Here is an 18233-nt window from a genome sequence, read left to right on the forward strand (position 1 = left end):
TATTATCATATCTAGTATAGGCTAAAAACCACTAATTCCACTTTCCATAGGCTTCTATGCTAATTTCACAATATTCAATGGCTTCTCTGGACTTTACCTTAACTTTAACCTGCAGAGGACTATATATCAGCATGATTCTACATATGTCAGCTCACAATCCTCAGAATGGCATGTGGGGTTAGCAGACTTGCAGTGCAGTACTGGTCACCGGAAGTGAAGGGTCTATAAATAGCATGGGAAATCCCAGTGTTTTCACAAGATAGGGGTATATTTAAAAATCATTATGGAGATTAGGCTTCACATCACAAGAAGCAAAATGCACCTATAAAATGTACAGAAATGTTTTTCCTTTCAGAAACTGTTTAAATTTTTTAAATAAGATGAGAACTTTTTTCACAGCACTATGAGGAACAGGGGTAATTTTTGCGTAGGACTATTTTTGCGTACGTTCCGAATGCTCATTGGTTGAATTGGTGGTCTGTAACCTATATAACCTAGAGTGCGACCTTGACATCGCAAGACAAATGTTTCAGTACCATTCTGTGTAACAATCAGGCGATGGGTGGTACATCATTATTCTCAGCTTGGTCTTTTTACACTTTAATATATTCAATACATCTAATCATGAAGCAGCTGTGATTTAAATTTTTTACCTGCTTATATTTTTCTACGGTGCATTTAAGGTAAATTTGTTCTATCAATATCTTACAAAGGCAAACTTTACAAACACTTTGATGCTTATTTCTGTAGGTTATGATGTATAAATACTTGGAAAATGCAATAAAATTTCTGTGTTTTTTCTTCATGTGCCAAAGCTTAATCACATTTCGCCTGACGGAGACCTACTTACACGTAATTGCGATAACACTACATATAGGAACACAAATTTGAAGTATTTGATGATATTTGGTGATACATGTGTTTATTCATTTGATTCACCAATTGTCAAGTGATTGCTAAGCAGTAAATAGTGATATATTTGATTCTATTTGAAAACAAAATGAGTTGAAGCAATTAAGGCACATCCAAATCTGGGATCACTCTTGTATATGTTATATCACGTGGGTTATGTACTAGTGGGGCTGCATATTTGATAGTGTGAGCAAGTCCTGTGCATAGACTCGGGTCTTGAATGTAAACTTCGTTAGTTTACACATATTCCACAGTTTGTTTTAACTTAAATACAAATTAAAGTAATATTTATAACCGTATACAATATTCGATAAATGTAGGGAAAAAATATACCGTGGCCGAGATAACTGGCCGAATTGGTAATGTGGCTGAAATGACGCACCCAAATGGACAAGAGATGACTGCACATAAACTAATTCGAGACTACCCTGACGTTCTATGATTGGTTTGCCAGACAAGCTAGAGCGTGGGACGTCAGAGCTTGTCCCATATCAAAACATAGGATTTTGCACACCAATTTTGTTGAGCACTTCGACGGACTAAAAATCACTACTTTTTGGGATTTTGCAAAGTTAAAACTAAGTATGTAATGGAAGTTAATAATATTGAATATTATGTGTATGCTTTTCTGCAATAATTGGTGTTTTGAGAAATGAAATTAAAAAAAATAGCAAAATATCATTATCTTGAACTTTTATGAAGTTCAAGACCATGGAGTCAAATGTGAAATTTTGTAAAAATGAGCAGTGTGCAAATGTTATAAAGAGTGAAAAACATGTTAATTAATAGTGTTGTCTGATGTACCTACAACAACAGCTGCAGTCATCCACCAAAAGTCAAGCAACGAACCATTCAACTTCTACAGGTCACCACACGGTCTTCAATGATGGGCAAAACCCATATAAAAAAAAACAAGCTGTAAAAGGCCCCAAAATAGATGAAGTGAAACTATTCATAAGAGACAACTATTGACCTAATATAAACAGCGGGGGTAATATAGCTTTGTGAGCGCCCAACCCTCACCTAAACTGGGACAGTGGTGGAAGACCTCATAAGTTTGACTAACGTTTGTCCAATCCCATTTGTTCTAGTTAAGCAAATAAAATTGTTATAAACTAAACGATGGTGGGAAAATACAACAAAAAAAACGAACCATATCAATCTGTTGAATTCGGATTTAACTCTTGAGATCGATATACAGAATACAGACACTTTAACAAATAGGACAAAAGACAACAAGTTGTATCTACCTCGAAAGAGTACTCGCTTAATTTTTCTGTAAGCTAGTTCAAAATCCAAAAGCAACTGATAAGCACACCTTGTTCACTCAAACAAAAGTATCAATGAAAAACATGTCCAACAAGATTTAGTAAAAATATATCATAAAATGTCGAAGTAAAACAATGTCTTTGTGTAAATGCCAAGATAAAAAGCAATGGCGTTGACATGGCACATTAACATAATAATGTAACGAACGTTAATCTTGAACTTTGTGAAAGAACTATTAAACGCCACCGGCATACTAGAAAACATGGAATATAGTACTTTTGTAAAGAACAGTTTACTTACTAATTCAATTTATCATACAGTTGTCTGTATGTAAACCAGCAGGATTTATCGAAAACACATAAACTGTCCACCCAGCTAGCACAAAAACGTAACAAAAATGTTACACAAACGTTTTCTTAAGAAGACTGAAAATATATTTTAGAAATATTTTTGAAACATAAATATGTATGGTTACAGAAATGTTATAATAACGTCCTCAATAAACATTCACTACAATATTATTATAATGATTTTCAATAACATATTTTTTCAAAACATTTTCAAAACAAATTTCAGAAACACTTATAAAACGTTTTAAAAAATGTTATTATATCATTTTTCAAACTATTCGTATAACTGTTTTCAAATGCTCGACTTGAAAATTGCTCAAATCTTTTTTTATAGTTTTGAAACTGTAATTATGAATTATTTTAATGGGTATTGAGAATTTGTATATATTAGTACAGAATTATGTATATTTTAATGTAAAAATGGCATATACATACAAAAGTTTAAAATAAGATAAGAAAGTTTAAGAGTTCTCTATAGTTTGTAGATGTAGCCACAAACTAAACAATGTGGGCCCAATAGGGACCAGGGGCTCCTCATAATAGAGAAAAAAAAATTTTATTTTGTAGAAAATTAATGATACTACCCACAGTGAGTCCCCTCACAATCCATACATCCCCACCTTTTCGGAGATTCTGGATCCACCACTGATTAATGTAAAAAAGCTGTTGCATATTGTGTTCAGATAAATGGACAGACACCCGAAAAACTGACAAACGCCATGATCAATTGTCATGGTCCAATCGTGCACTATCAGATTCTCATCACTTTACAAAGCCTGCACTGAAAAAAAATTAATCATCGTGGTTTATTGAGATAATTAAATCATAAAGTTTGAGTCTCTTTTGTAACCCTTATTCCCTGCAAAGAAGAGAGATCATGTGTATTTGTTAAGGAAGAAATACATTAAAAATGACAAGCCTTTTATAATCAAAACAAAATCAGAAATCACTTGTGTGTTTGTCTTCACAGCGTGATGTTGTCTAGTTACTAGATAATTGTAAAATGACTAATTAACCAGCTATGTTTATGAAAAATGGTTACACAGACTAGCCTTAAACCAAAGTACTTTGGCATGCAGTTTTTAATTATTTAATTAACAAAGATCTGTACTTACATCTTGTTCGACAGATCTAGCTCTTCAAAATCATCTTCAAAATATTGTGTGCTCCTTGTACACGTGTGTAGGATAATACGGACACTGATAAAGATTTGTTCTGACAATGTCAATAGCAGCATGTGACACACCATTTATACACTATCATCTTATTGTTTCCATGGAGATGCCATCATCTATTATATATCATCTATACAGGGTGTTGGTTAATGGAAAGACAAGGATCAGTAAACTAGGATGATTTAATTGTAAATAAAATACGCATAACAAATTAAGACGATTTGTATTACGTCTATAATGCATGTGTATAATATTCTTGTTTGGTCATTTTTTTTTAAAGTTTTATATAATGATGTATTTATATAAAGCTTCTATTGTCTAATAGTGCTAGATTATAATTATTTCAATTTCATGGCCTATTTATTTTGTATTCTATATTTTATATTTGTTAAAAAATATTTTTTTCTACCAATGTCGATTTTCCATTGATTTATCATTACCTTCATCATTTTATTATACATGTACATATTTTACATGAAAATGCGGAAAATACACACAAAATCGTTGATGTTATGTCCTCTCTAGGGGGTCACATTTATCAGTATCTCTATCTTAATAAACTGTTTTCATAACATATTAAGCTTCAGCATGATATATTTTGCAGAAAAAACTAAGCTTAGAAGAATATTTTCAAAATGTTTCACCCGTATGTAATTTGAAGATAGTTTAAAATATTTTCTAAATACTTCTAAAAATGTTTTCAAAAATAATACATTAAAATGGGTTTTTTTCTTACATTTCTACAACTATTTAATTATTAAACAGTTTTCAACCTATTTCAATGGAACGTAATGAAAACATTATCAGAAAATATTTTTTCGTAATATATAAGAAAAATTTTTTATTACATATCAAATTAATGTTTTAAAAATAGATCCAAAGACATTACAGTGACATGTTATTTAAACATTTCAAAAACATTTTAATAAACAGTTCAGAAAACCTTTTTTTACACTTTTAAAACGCTGAAATGTTTCAAAAACATTATTAAAACATTTAGAAAAAAATTAAAATGTTTTAAAAACGTTTTGAAAATGTTTTGCTGAAAATGTTATACTATCAATAAACCCCAAATAAAATGTTTCGAAAAAGGCTCGTGCTACCTGGGTAAGTAAGCAAATGTCTAGATGTACAAAAGTAATCACAGAATGTAAGATGAAATGTAATAGAGTTATTACTTTAAAATATTTAACAATGATAAGGTTTTGCGGATAAGTTTATTCAAATATTTTTCTACACTAAAAACATTCTGTTAAAACTTTCGATAGGGAACCAAGGCTATAGCGGCAATCAAAAAATGCAATCCAGGGACAAAGAACAGACACGGAAAACAGACTCACACAACAAAGAACACAAAGCAACTAAAATCATACAAAGTAACAAAAGCAAATGAGCAACTCGGACTCCACTAAAAACTGGGAGCATGGAGCATGGACCCGGTGCACCGGTAAGGTAAGCTTCATCTGCTTTTCTAGAAACACCCTAATTCACCCTGATTTCTAAGTGTAGGTCAAGATATAAGGCTGACGTCACAGTGTCTGTAGTATCCTTTATCTCAAGTTCTTTGGGGTAGATGCGATGTATGAAATCCCCGAAATTAGGATTGTTTAGAGATAATATGTCATCTATATAGCGGAAACTGAGATTAAAGGATCTAGCAAAACGATATAGCTTTATTTATTTACTACATTACCATAAAACCAATATGTGAAATCCCATATAGACGAGCTCAACCGTATTACGATAGTGCACCCTAAGTACTCCAATAAATCAATCTAAGGGACTGGTCAAAATTTATCGCCACATAGGACCAGTGCAAATACATGTAGCAGTAGGACAGATACTTTTTTGATGTAATGCTTTTGTTGGGACACCACTTTTTTTATTGATAGTATCCATAGGACTTATGTTTTTTTTTACGAACAAATACTTTGAACTAATTTTTTTATTAACTGTAAAAAAAACTATTATAACAAAAATAGTCTTCTACATATAAATGCAGTAGAAAATACAACTACATAACATAATTCATTGGAATTGGAATAACTAAACGTATCAAAATAGAAATAGCTTTATATCAATACCTCATTTGTAAGATCTTTAATACACTGTATTTGCTAATATAATATTTTCAAATAAAAACTTTATAAGAAAACCATGATAGGACACCAACTTTTTTCTTACCAAGTTGACGTAGGACATCATTTTTGTTTCAAGTTTTATTTAGGCTCTTATTTCATTTGTATTATCATTCCTATATATATATGTGGCAATAAATTTTGACTGGTCTCTAATTAAAAGCCGATCTGGCATCACTCCTGGTTTTTGTTAAGTCGCGTGTACCATAACAGAAAACCTGGAGCAATGCGAAGTCGACTTTTAATTAGATTTCCATTAAATAATCCCTGGTGAAAATTCTACAAAATTGGTGTAATGTTGATATTCTTAAGCACGAAGAGGAACCATTATTTCGCTCATTCCAACAATTAGTGTTTTGTGCATTTACGCACAAAATTAAATAAATAGATAAATAAATAAATAAATAAAATAAATAAATAATTAAATATAGATAAACAAATAAATAATTTACTTCATACAGTCCGGAAAATGGAAAAGAACGACCTCGATTTTGTGATTTACAATTAAAGCCTGACGTTGACGCTTTTCGAACTGAGTGACTGATTGTTGTGTGTTTTGGATATGTATTAAAATGGAAGAGTAAAACAACTTATTTGTAAGAGGTAAGATTTTGAAGAAAACTTGTAAGTGAATGTCTACTGATGCTATATTTCTGATTCCAGGAAATAAATGTTCTGGTCGGTCGACCGGACCAACCGTAAATATGACATTTCATATCCTGTATGAATCCACTCTTCTGAAGTAAAAGTCTACCCGACGACTTATCCTGCATATTCTATCATCAAATTATTACTTTAAGTTTTCTTATGGTTATCCGATATTTGTAATAGTTTCAAACTGGTGCCTGACTGCACACACTGTTCCAGCAATCCAAATTCAATTGTGATATTTTACATAAGTACCAAATTTGTGTATGCACAGATTTAATATCATAATATGCTTAGTAAGGAATTTCATTCCATAGCTTCGTTGTTTTTGTTTGCCTAGAATGCCCGATTATTCATCTGCCATCTCAACCTCAAACCAACTAAATTTGTGACATGAACTATCTGAACTATCTGAACTCACTGCCTCAGTTACTTTGGGTGATCTGGTGACCCCTTTGGTCGAAATTTTAAATTGCTTACAATGTTAATCTCTATTCTTTCGATTTGTATACGTTTTTGAAGAAGGCATTTTAGGGGATGTCACTGGGATTCTGTAACCCCACCATATCATTATACATGTATGTTGCTTTTGAAAAAAATATAGGCCTTTTATTATCAGAAAAAAAGAGTCCTTATTACATATATATGAGGAGTGTTCCCTTACAGATGATAGGAGAAGGATGTTTTTGACTATATCTATATAATTTATAATGTAAACTTTATTGACTCATTATACAATCAGGTTTGTTATTCCAAACCCATTCACATATTTGCAAGCTGGAAAACGGTACCTATTCCAGCGACACATCCTATTACCTTATATAAAGGAAGTGGGCCCCCAAGGATAGTAACCACACTTACAATGCAATACCAACATTGTGTCAATTATGAATTTTCCCTACATAATCCTTTACCAAATCAGGGGGCCAGGCGACTGCGAGTGATTTTTATATATTTATATACCTATTGGTACGTCTCAGAATGTGAAAAATGCCATATACATGTATAGACATTTTTCCCCATTTAATTACATACTAAAAATCTAATTCCTGTGAGTTAAGAAATAATGTAAAGCATTTGCATCTTTTCCAAGAAGTCTGAGCACAAGGAAGGACAATTTCAAACGGTTCTCAAATGTCCGAAATTTTCATTAGAATTTGTAAAAAAAACACAATATTCACTCACCCTAAAAATTTCAATTTGTGAAAAAAATTGGATAGAGGTTAGGACATAAATAAGCAATAATAGTCGTTGAAAATGCATTTTCGACATTTTTGCTCTAAATTGAACACTCCGATTTGGTAATTTTTAAAGAAGCACTATTGCAACCTTTACAGTGAATTTCTTTGTGTTCTGTAATTTAAGAAAAACCCTCTGCTATAAGTGCAAGGTGGTTGGTAATGTGCTTTGAGGTGCTGGTGGAAAATAAAGTTTAAAGAAGAACGTAGTAACATATAATCTATGTAGCTAATAACAACATTTCTTTTACATTTAGTGCTCGTAGCTCAACGAACTAAGTGTGCTTGCATAAAATATAAAATGTAAAAATACAAGTTGGAATTGAATAGGATGGCATGAATATGTATTTGTTGCAAAGATTTGAACATTAAAGAAAATACGCCAATATCTTGAAATTGAAGTAACTCAAAATATATTTTTGGTCCCATATTATTACAAGTAATCTGAATGCCGTTAACGACCGAAAGATAAAAACAGATCTTCAAAAAGGTCTTAAGTATCGTCCTCCAGTCAATATCAATCGGAATATTTGTCGTAACATCATCCAGGTCTTCCTCCATTCGTATTATATTAAATGGATTAAATGTGAGAAAGTAGACAAGAAAGCATTAGGTTCTTTCTTCAAAGAAGTAAATAAAATTAGATCACATCCGAAATATACAATATCAAAACCGTACACAAATTGAAAGAACTCAGCAAGGAATTTGATTTTGTTCCTGCTGATAAAGCTGCAAATAGTATCATTGTTATTTGACGTAAATTTTATATTGAAATTCTACAAAAAAATTACCAATTCACCAACATTTCAACTGACTAAATTTTCAGGAAGTGAAATTGTGAACAAATACAAACTCGTCGCTACCTCTTTACAAGCTTAGCCTAGTAGCATGGAAGTTCCCACTATATGTACTGGCTTCCCAAATCACCTTATAAATATAGATTATCCCATAAAACAAAAATTCACATATCTTATCAAATGGTCATTTAATAAATCGGGATGTGAATATATTTGCTCGAAGAAATAACGAAAAACATAAGAACTACGTTAGTTGGACTTCTTTTGATACGCTTACAGCACTCGAATTCCTGTTAGTCAACATTTTCGTACGCTTCGACGAAACCATTTATCGTCAAGTTATTGGAACTTCCATGGGGTCCAATTGTGCATCACTTTTTGTGGAAATCGTTCTGTACCGTTCCGAGTCACATTTTATGGGTAGGATAAATAAAGACCCATCCAAACAACATTTGGAACACTTTCAGATATTTAGACGATATTTTGGCTCTAAACAACGATGACTTCAAAATTTATACTACATGTAAATATATATATATATATCCTGTAGAACTGTCTTTTAATAAAGCATATATTGACAGTAAAGAATGTCTGTTTCTTGATCATGGTAGTCATATAATGATAATGGTAAACTTAATACCAAATGTTACGGTAAGAAGAATTTTTCATTTCCCGTTTTTAGATGGTGACGTCCCCTTGTCACCATCATATGGTGTTTATATACTGCCGCTCTGACACTATGCCGAATATCCTTGCGAATGAAACAAATTGGCGTTCGCAGAAAATTCGTTAGAAATAATAAGATTTGGTTACTAAAATATTGAAAATCATCAAGGCTAAAGATCGTTTACAACTGTCTTACGAATCTTAACGAGTGTTTTGCTAGTTTAACGAATTCCATACGAACCTTCTGATTTTTTGCAATAATATACAAGAATTTCTTACAATTAACTTCTGAATGATACAAATGCCTTTACGACCCTTGCTTGCGATAATCGTTGCGAGTCTAACGGAGTCTTGCAAGTGTCAATTAGAATAAACAAAAACAAAAAAAAACGCATGCGTTGCGATTTTTTAACAATTATTCTCGAATACCTTCATTTTGAATTAGTTTTTGAACTAATAAGTCATGCCAAGAGGTGGAAAAAAAGCTGGAAGGCGTCCAGACAGAGGGAAATCGGACAGTATTACATGTAGTCCTACCAAAGATGACCAAATGAAAAAAAAACATGAACAGAAAAGCAATAAAACCCAAGCAGAAATAATAAATTCCGATGATTCCGGTGATAGATCTGACAATTCTATCACATCAATTACTACACTGCCACGTTCTCCAACACCATCTCCGTCTGAAACACAAAAAAACAAAAAGAAGACAGAGAGGCGACATGCAAAATTGACAAAGGCTCAACAGGACACCATGTTTGAGTGGCTAGAACAAACTCCTGCAATTTATGACACCAACCACGAGGATTATAAGAGGCGCATACAGCTCTTTAGCGAACAGGCAGTAAAAATGGGCAAGGGCATAGATGGCGAAACCCTTGAATTATGGTTTAAGTCATACAGAACTATTATAAGTAAATGTAAGACAAAAACTATGAAATCTCGTTCAAATTGGAAGCCCACCGTTCATGGAATCCCAAATGAGAAGAGATTGTGGGAAACGATGTGCTGGCTCGTACCCTTTATTCGCCCTCCACGACGCCACAGCATAAAGTCGGTAAGTAATTGATATGAAAATTGGGATTTTATGATACTAATATGTATATTAAAAATGAAATTAAAGAGCTCTTTTCGCATATGATGATCTTTTGTGCTTGGTGATGGAACAACATCTGAATACTCGTCAATTATAGCTTTGCACACTTCAGGGACAAACATACTGATGCTATTATCTGCAACACGGAAACTATACGACAGATCAACATATGAATTCCCAGTTCCTAAATGACGATGGGTCACTGCTAACTTAATCCGGGTCGTTGTGACGAAGGTTCTCCATTTAATTGTAGTAATGTGAATATTATTGTATCATCTGCCCTTTGGACAGCCAGGTTCTCATCCAGCATGACCTCACCTCTCTTTGTCGGCGTCTTCTTCGCCTTCTGTTTTGCTCTTGTTGTAGAGCAATAGCAGCACGATGAGTAATATCTGCGTGCTGTGAAACTAACACTGCTAGAGTTGCAACTTGTTACATAGACTCATTATCAACTGACCTTGAAATATCTCTTTCGAGAGGAAAAATGGTAGTTTAATTTTCAAAAAATTGGTTCCATTCGAACAAATCGTACTAATTTCATACTTATATTGCAAGATGTTTGTAATATTATCTTAATGTTTGCATTTTATTCGCATGCGTTTGTTCACTAGCGTTGGCAAGCCATTCGTAGGTGTTTGTAGACATTCTCTTGAATATAGTTTAAAAGTTGTAAGCTATTCGCTTCATTCTTAAATGACCGTAATCATTGATAACAATATCGTATCAGTCTTAAATGGAAAAAGAAAACAACCTTGCGAACATGTAAGAAATGTGTTACGATCAATGCAAATGGTTTGCCATCAATACGATTGGCTTAAGAATGCACATGAATTATTTACGACTGGATTGAGGATTTCAATTCCTTGCGAATTTTAGGAGCATGCTTTCATATACGTTAAAACTCACGAACGACCACGATTACTTGAGAGTAAGTACGAATGTGTAGGGATATCTGTACGATCATTGCGAGTGCAACTTGGATATTCGGCATAGTATGAGAGCAGTATATCAAAATTTGTTCGATTTGCTCGTATTTGTAACATTGTTTTGGATTTTAACGAAAGGAGTCTTTATATAACCGAGAAATTACTACATCAAAGTTTTCAATGTCACAAGCTCGTAAAAACAATCACAAAATTTGTCAACCGATAAAAGGAACTCATTCTCAAGTACAAATGTACTTGTAAAGGATTAATACGTAGGGTATCTCTCACCCTTTGTTTTACGGTCAGGGGCGTAGCTAGGCCTGTTTTAGTTGTACGCAAAATTACGGCGAGGGGTCTCGGGGGGGGGGTCGCTCAATGGCCCCAGTGAGTCCGGCAAGGCAAAGCCCTGAGGGAAACTCCTGGAGCCAGTTTTTCAGAGCCTATACTGTGTGTTTTTATTTTTGTTACTTTTTCCGAAAGTACGCAACTGCGTATTTGCGTATAAGCAGCTACGCCCCTGACGGTAATATTCTACACAAAGCACGGAAAGCTCGATGCAAACACAATAAGTTAACCAAACCGTTGAATAGGCTCATTCGTAAGGGATATAGTTATGATATTGCTGTCAAATTGTTAAGGATGGCATCTTTTGTATCAACATTGATTCGCTCATAGGGTCTTTACATTGATATTACAACACTTTATATTTAAAAGCAGTTTTTGACATGACATGGGTTGTGTCCTTATTGTATGACTTATGATGTACCGTGATTCTCAAACCCGCATATGAAGAATCGGGATTGTTTTTACATTCGATGGAGACATAACTTTTTGTAGGTTAAAACTGGTCTGGAGCTGGCATGACAGTTTACTGCTAGCAGTCCTTAGTTTGTACATTTGTGTAACTTATATTAAATTTCTTAGTTTCCGTTGTAACAAGGGACTCGCACCTTTTTAAACAGATTTTTAGGTGTGTTTAATTGTGTAATATTTTTTCACAGTGGCCAGATTATAAAGGGGGATGATTGTGATAAAAGTATTTTAACCACGCTGCATTTGTTTTGCGCCTGTTCCAAGTCAGGAAGTGTTGGCTTCTGTGTGTATTGTTCCGTTTTCAACTTTAGTTTATATTTTATGTTACTTGAGTATATACTCTTTCGCTGTACCTGTGCATAATGATGTTTTGGGGTCAGCTGCAGCCTGCCCTGTGGTGTGAGGATTTCGTTATCGTTCACTGAGGATCAACGGGTGGCCTTGGGCTGACATTTTCATCCTGGTGGGGTTGTTGTCTCTTTGACATATTCACCATACCTATTCTCGTTATATTTCATAACCATAATACAATACATTCAAACACACAAACAAAGAAAAGACGAAACAAGCAAAAGACGCCAAAGCTGTTTGCAGAAATAAAAAAAAATCATACAGATATCCTTAGAAGTTTATTACAGTAATTTTAATATCGACAAAAAACTGAAGTTTAAATTAAAGTACATTTAAGAAACATTAAAATCCAATTATTGGCCAAAACGCGTGAAAACGGGAAACAAAGACGATGCACAATACAAACACGATGTAAAAACAGTATAAAATACAATTACATACACACAACGTGTATATAAAACTGAAGATAATGAAAACAAGACAACACACAAAAAAACTAAAGCACTCGCAGTATGAACTTTCACAAAAAAAGGAATGACATCAGATGCCCGGTAAGGCTAAATCAAGTAAGCGTCGAGTTCGAGGCGTTGCCCGGTAAGATTAGAAATCTAACCAAGGCTATCTTATCTGTGATATATAAGCTTCACATCGGTAAAATTATGATGACGACCATAAAATCTCTGTAGTGATTATTAAAAAAAAAGGCTGAATATAACTTTGTCTCAGAAGCTCATTAAACAGTGTCATCGACCGCGTGCAAATCACATGCACGACAGTAGTAGATCAATTCTGCTTTACAGGCTGGAAATGTTGGTATATTGCCACCTTTACACCTGGACAGCCAGCACGTTTGTCATATCGAATATATGTAACGAGAATGGATATGGTGAATATCTAGGTATGAAGCAGAAGGTATCTCTTTAATTTCGAATTAATTTTGATTGATCAAATGTAAGTTCGAATTGTTCAGATATAAAGCATCGTCTATTTAAAACCATTAACCTATGGAAATCTAAATTGAAGGACTTGGTTAGTCCTCTCCTTTCTTTCTGAAGTAGCCCTAGTACAACCCAGCTTCGCTTCCCATGAATATAGAAACGGCTAAGAATGGGACATAATTATTTTCATATGTATTCCAGTGGTCTCTGTCCTAATACGACAAAAATACTTCACTTTTGGTAAATTGGTGTGATTTTCCACGAAGTAGGTATATTTTAGTGTCCTGTTTTTGTATAGAAACATTGGTGAATAAGGTGTCTATTTATGTCTTTTCGACAACGCTTAAGAAAGTAATGACGAAAAGAATTACCATTTTCGTTACGCGGGTAACGTAAAAAAATATGCTGGATAGTAGTGAAACAAAGATATAAGGAAATGTCGGAGTGACAAACGGACATATTATTTGTACATTCAGGTGAATGATCTGTAACCTTGACGAAGTTGTTCATGAACAAAAACTTGTATTAATAAGAAAGTATATATTAAAAACAAGATTATAATATCTGTGTTGTAATTTAGATTTGTGAAATTCAGTTCCCGTACATTAAATTAGTGAAGTTTTAAGTTATTTTTTTAAAGGAGAAAGAAAAAAAACCATTTAAATTGATTTGAAAAACAATCGACGTCCTGAAGATCAATGAGTAAAATTGTAAGTATTACCATGTGGTTTACTGGTGGACTGTATTATGAAACTGAGTTTCACAAGTGGTACTGCTTAAGGGACATCAAGCCGTTGCACTTACTATTTTTCACCTGTTTGTTCATTGATACATGTATATAACTTGTATGTTGCGTAGTTCTCGTAGCTAAAAAAATAATAACCACAAATTTTCAATGTAAGGGCTAATGTATCTTTTTCCCACAGGAAACTTGAAAATAAAAAGTCATGGTCACCATTGAAAAGGTACTAATCGGTATTGTATACTGTTGTCTGCATGCCTTGCTAAGCGAACAGAGTAATGCTACTATAAAAGTCGGAGTATTACTTATGACCGAGGACCCAGCCCCGTTCGACTTAAGACGAGTTGGTCCTGCTCTTGACATCGGCTTAGAGAGAGCAGTGAATGAAACTGGGATCAACTTTATCTTCGTTCTAAAAGATTACTCTGGTTCCTGTCCGCTACAGACAACTATTGGACGTTTTGCAGAACTTGCTTATGATGACAATGTTAGTGCTGTCATAGGTCCTGCGTGTTCTCATACGCTTGAAGCTTCTGGGCGTCTTGCAGCGTATCTTGGTGTTCCAGTGGTAACTGGAGTTGGAGATCTTGTTCTTCGAAAACCAGGGGATATGTATGAAAGCTTGACCATACTTTCTTATAACATTAGAAAACTGTCTGGTAAGTACAACAGTACAAACCACAAGGACTGGCATAGTTCGCATGGTATATTATGAATTTCGGGGGAGGTCAAAATGGCGAAAAAGGCCAACATTTTCGTCAGAACTTGCTAATAATGGTTAAAAACAATAAATTTCGATTTTTTTAGGGTGAAAAATTATATAAAAAATCCTGGATCCAAGTGCCTGTGAACTTTCCCGTTGATTAGAAATGTTTGTACAACACAGGTACTACTGGAGCTGTACAAATATTTTTTATTGGTACGTTATGCAGTAACTAAATTTCTTTTAATTTTAAAGAAAAAAGGTGGTACTTTGTTCGATAATTACTTAAAACTTCCGTTACCACTGCCAGGGGCGGATTCAGGCGGGGCGTGGCGGGCGTGCGCCCCTCCCCCCCACTAAAATTTGCAAAGCATGGGTAGTCAGGGGCAGATTTAGGCGGATTTAGGTTGAAGCTTTAATTTCTGGCTAATTTTACCACCAAAGATATCTACATTGCACTCACTCTAGTAGAATATTTAAAAAAAATTAATCTCAAAAAAAATTTCGGCTCGCTCCGATCGGCGGAATTATAACTGCACCCCAACTAATCTAAAATCCGGGATCCGCCACTGATTGCAGCGTTGCCTTACTTGCCAATCGAGTTTTTAGTCCTACGCCTTTGCAACGTGTACAGCTGTTACTATGTTTGTTATTCCACACAGTCACACTGAAGTAATTACATCAATTAATTTTTGTTTTCCTCTTGAGAAATTAAATCGGCGACTTCTGCCGACGTTGTCTTTGAGACAGACATGATCTCGTTTCACTCCCCTTCCCCATATGTTCTCTTACCGTAGGGATATCATTTACCTATAGATAGAAAAATGCACTTGTTTGACATTAAGGTATTGGTTTTTATTTATGAAGTTTCTATATCTGACAAGCATATACTACGATCTTTTTATAAGGTTATCTTATATGGATTTTCTTACAGTAGTTTATGTATAAAAAATCCCCAATCTCTAAATTAAATTAACAAACAAACAAACAAAAACAATACACCAGTACAAAATTGTGTTTGTAACACTGTAATATATAATGGTCTTACTTGTTGGGGTGGGGGTCTAATTAGGGAGTATAACTCTTCAAATTTTATTTCCCACATTCTAGCTAAACAAGCATTTGGTGTGTAGGTCTCTTATGGCAAACTATTGTGGAATTTATTCCCCATTTATTGATATTAATAAATATTTAATAACATGTTAATAAATATTTGTCAACGTGTGGATAAATGATTTATTGATATCAATAAATATATGAATTAGTAATATGTTGATAAATCATTTATTGATATGAATAAATTTAACAAATTATTAACATGTTGATAAATATTAATTAACGTGTTATTAAATCTTATTCCAGATTATGCATGCGGGACAATAACCAATATAATAAGCAATTACAAACACTTTTCTGACCATGATCAAACCACCCATAGTGGCACCCTCTTTAACATATTAATAATTCATCTATTTAATGATATCAATAAATGATTTATGTTTGTTTGTTTGTTTGTTGGGGTTTAACGTCCGAGCAGCAATATTTCAGCTATATTCAGACGATGAACATGAAATGGATGATAAAATGAACATGAAATGAAAAAAAAAAGGATGGGACACAAGAATAATAGGGTCGACAAATTTTGATTGCCACTGGAAAAAGGGGGATGGGTAAGGTAGGGCAATTTAGCCTCCTGTGGCGGAGCGCAAAGGTTCCTACTCCTATCGAATACCACAGCAGGGTTCTTTAACGTGCGAGGAACGTGGCATCTTTCCCAACATGGTGCACCACTATGGTTTGCGGTCAGGTTTTCCGTATTATAGCCTGACAACCCCAGCATGTAACACGCCAGGGTACCCCATTCCACCACCTGGGGCACACATCCCAGTTGCTCTTTGGGCAGAGCGCCTAGCCCCCGGCTAGGTTTCTGAGCACTACTTAGTCGCCTTATACGACAAGCTTAGCGCTGCTGCAGGCCTATTCTTTTTAACACCCGGACCTGCACGGGTTAATAAATGATTTAATAACATGTTAATAAGTATTTATTAACATGTTGAGAAATTGTACAATTTATTGATATCAATAATTAATTATTAACATGTTGATAAATATTTATTAATGTTTTGATAAATCATTTTAAATATCAATATTTATTTATTAATGTGTGAATAGATATGTTATATTTATTGATATCAATAAATGACGATGGATATCAGTAATTAATTCTTAATATCAATAATTCATTTATTGATATTAATAAATAGGTAATAAATTCCACAATGGCTTGTCATAATTTCTCCTACCATCTTATTAAATTTCAGGGCCGGATTGAGACACTTTGTAGAAAATAGGGGCCAGCCGACAGGAAAATTTTCTAATAAAAAGGATGGTACCAACCCCCTGCACCCCCTCTGGATCCCCCACTGAATATGAATACCTAGCAGAATAATAACTGATATTTTTTAAAGAACAATCTGTAAACATAGTGCCTGTGAACAAAAAAAACTTTAATGTGCATATGACTATTCTCGTTTGATACTCACTTCTCATACTGCTTTTTTACATACTGGGTAATTTTCTGCCTAGTAACACTCAAATTATATTCAGTTGAGTTGTATGCTATACTAATGTTGATTCTATTTCAGATTCAATGAAAACAGTTTTTAGTCATTATGAATGGCACCATACCGCGATTTTTTACGATGAAACTGACTACTTCATGAATGTAGCAGGAGAAAACTTGGTGCATGATTTAAAGATAAATCCTAACTTTTCAAGACCATTTGACTTCCCTTTTGATCCTGATCATGTTACTGATTATGGCATATTTCTTCTTGAGGCTAGAAAACATGCCAGAGGTAATTGTTATTTATGTTTATTTGTCTTTTAGAAGTGGCTATTTTGTTGGTGAAAAAAAAGAAAATCCCCTACTTTAAGTCATCTTTTAAAAAGTTGAAACCTATATTGCCAAAAAAAAGTCTGATTCACATGTGTAACATAAAGGAGCAAGACTCTTTTTTAATATATTAGTCGTATTATCTCTGCCCCTCAAACCCTCCTATTTATTATTTAGACAATGATATCCCTAATCAACATTGAACTTCTCAATGTTTGAGTAAATGAAGGGTTGCAGGGTCAGAGGAAATTCAGACTAATAATATATGACATAATCTGATTTGTATCTGGTTGGTTTATTACAAGCATCTTTTAGCAAACCAGGTTTATATTGTATTACCTGTTAACATGGCTTCATACTGTAATGGTCATTATCATCAGTTTGGTCCACACTCCACAATTCATATAATATCAAAATAATATTTTGAATACAAATTGATTCTTAGTATTCCATTGGGAATTGCATTATAAGAAATGTTTAAAAAATTTTTATGGGATTATACAAGGTTGTATAAAATAACAGCATTTGCACCAGGCATTTTGGTTTTATTCTAGACAAAGAAAATATATTGGGTT

At 33.7% G+C, this 18233-nt stretch overlaps 1 protein-coding gene across 2 annotated transcripts in view; it reads left to right on the forward strand.

The window, feature by feature from the left end:
* The first annotated feature begins 6342 nt into the window (after nucleotides 1-6342).
* The window catches only part of LOC148627401 (atrial natriuretic peptide receptor 1-like), a 41650-nt gene continuing 29759 nt past the window's right edge, over nucleotides 6343-18233 (forward strand). Inside the window, exons 1-3 of one of the 2 annotated variants that reach the window (XM_088572459.1) lie at nucleotides 6343-6447; nucleotides 14244-14718; nucleotides 17408-17620. In XM_088572459.1, coding sequence (XP_088428585.1) covers nucleotides 14265-14718; nucleotides 17408-17620 — 667 coding nt within the window. In that variant the 5' untranslated portion in view covers nucleotides 6343-6447; nucleotides 14244-14264. Of the gene's footprint in view, nucleotides 6448-14243; nucleotides 14719-15538; nucleotides 15608-17407; nucleotides 17621-18233 lie in introns of those variants that run through there. The other variant, XM_088572470.1, reaches the window with a different exon arrangement.

Source organism: Perna viridis, chromosome 1 (genome assembly GCF_037379345.1).
Source record: "Perna viridis isolate PV_CMFRI_1.1 ecotype Kerala chromosome 1, ASM3737934v1, whole genome shotgun sequence".
In the NCBI taxonomy this organism is placed as follows: Eukaryota; Metazoa; Mollusca; class Bivalvia; order Mytilida; family Mytilidae; genus Perna; species Perna viridis.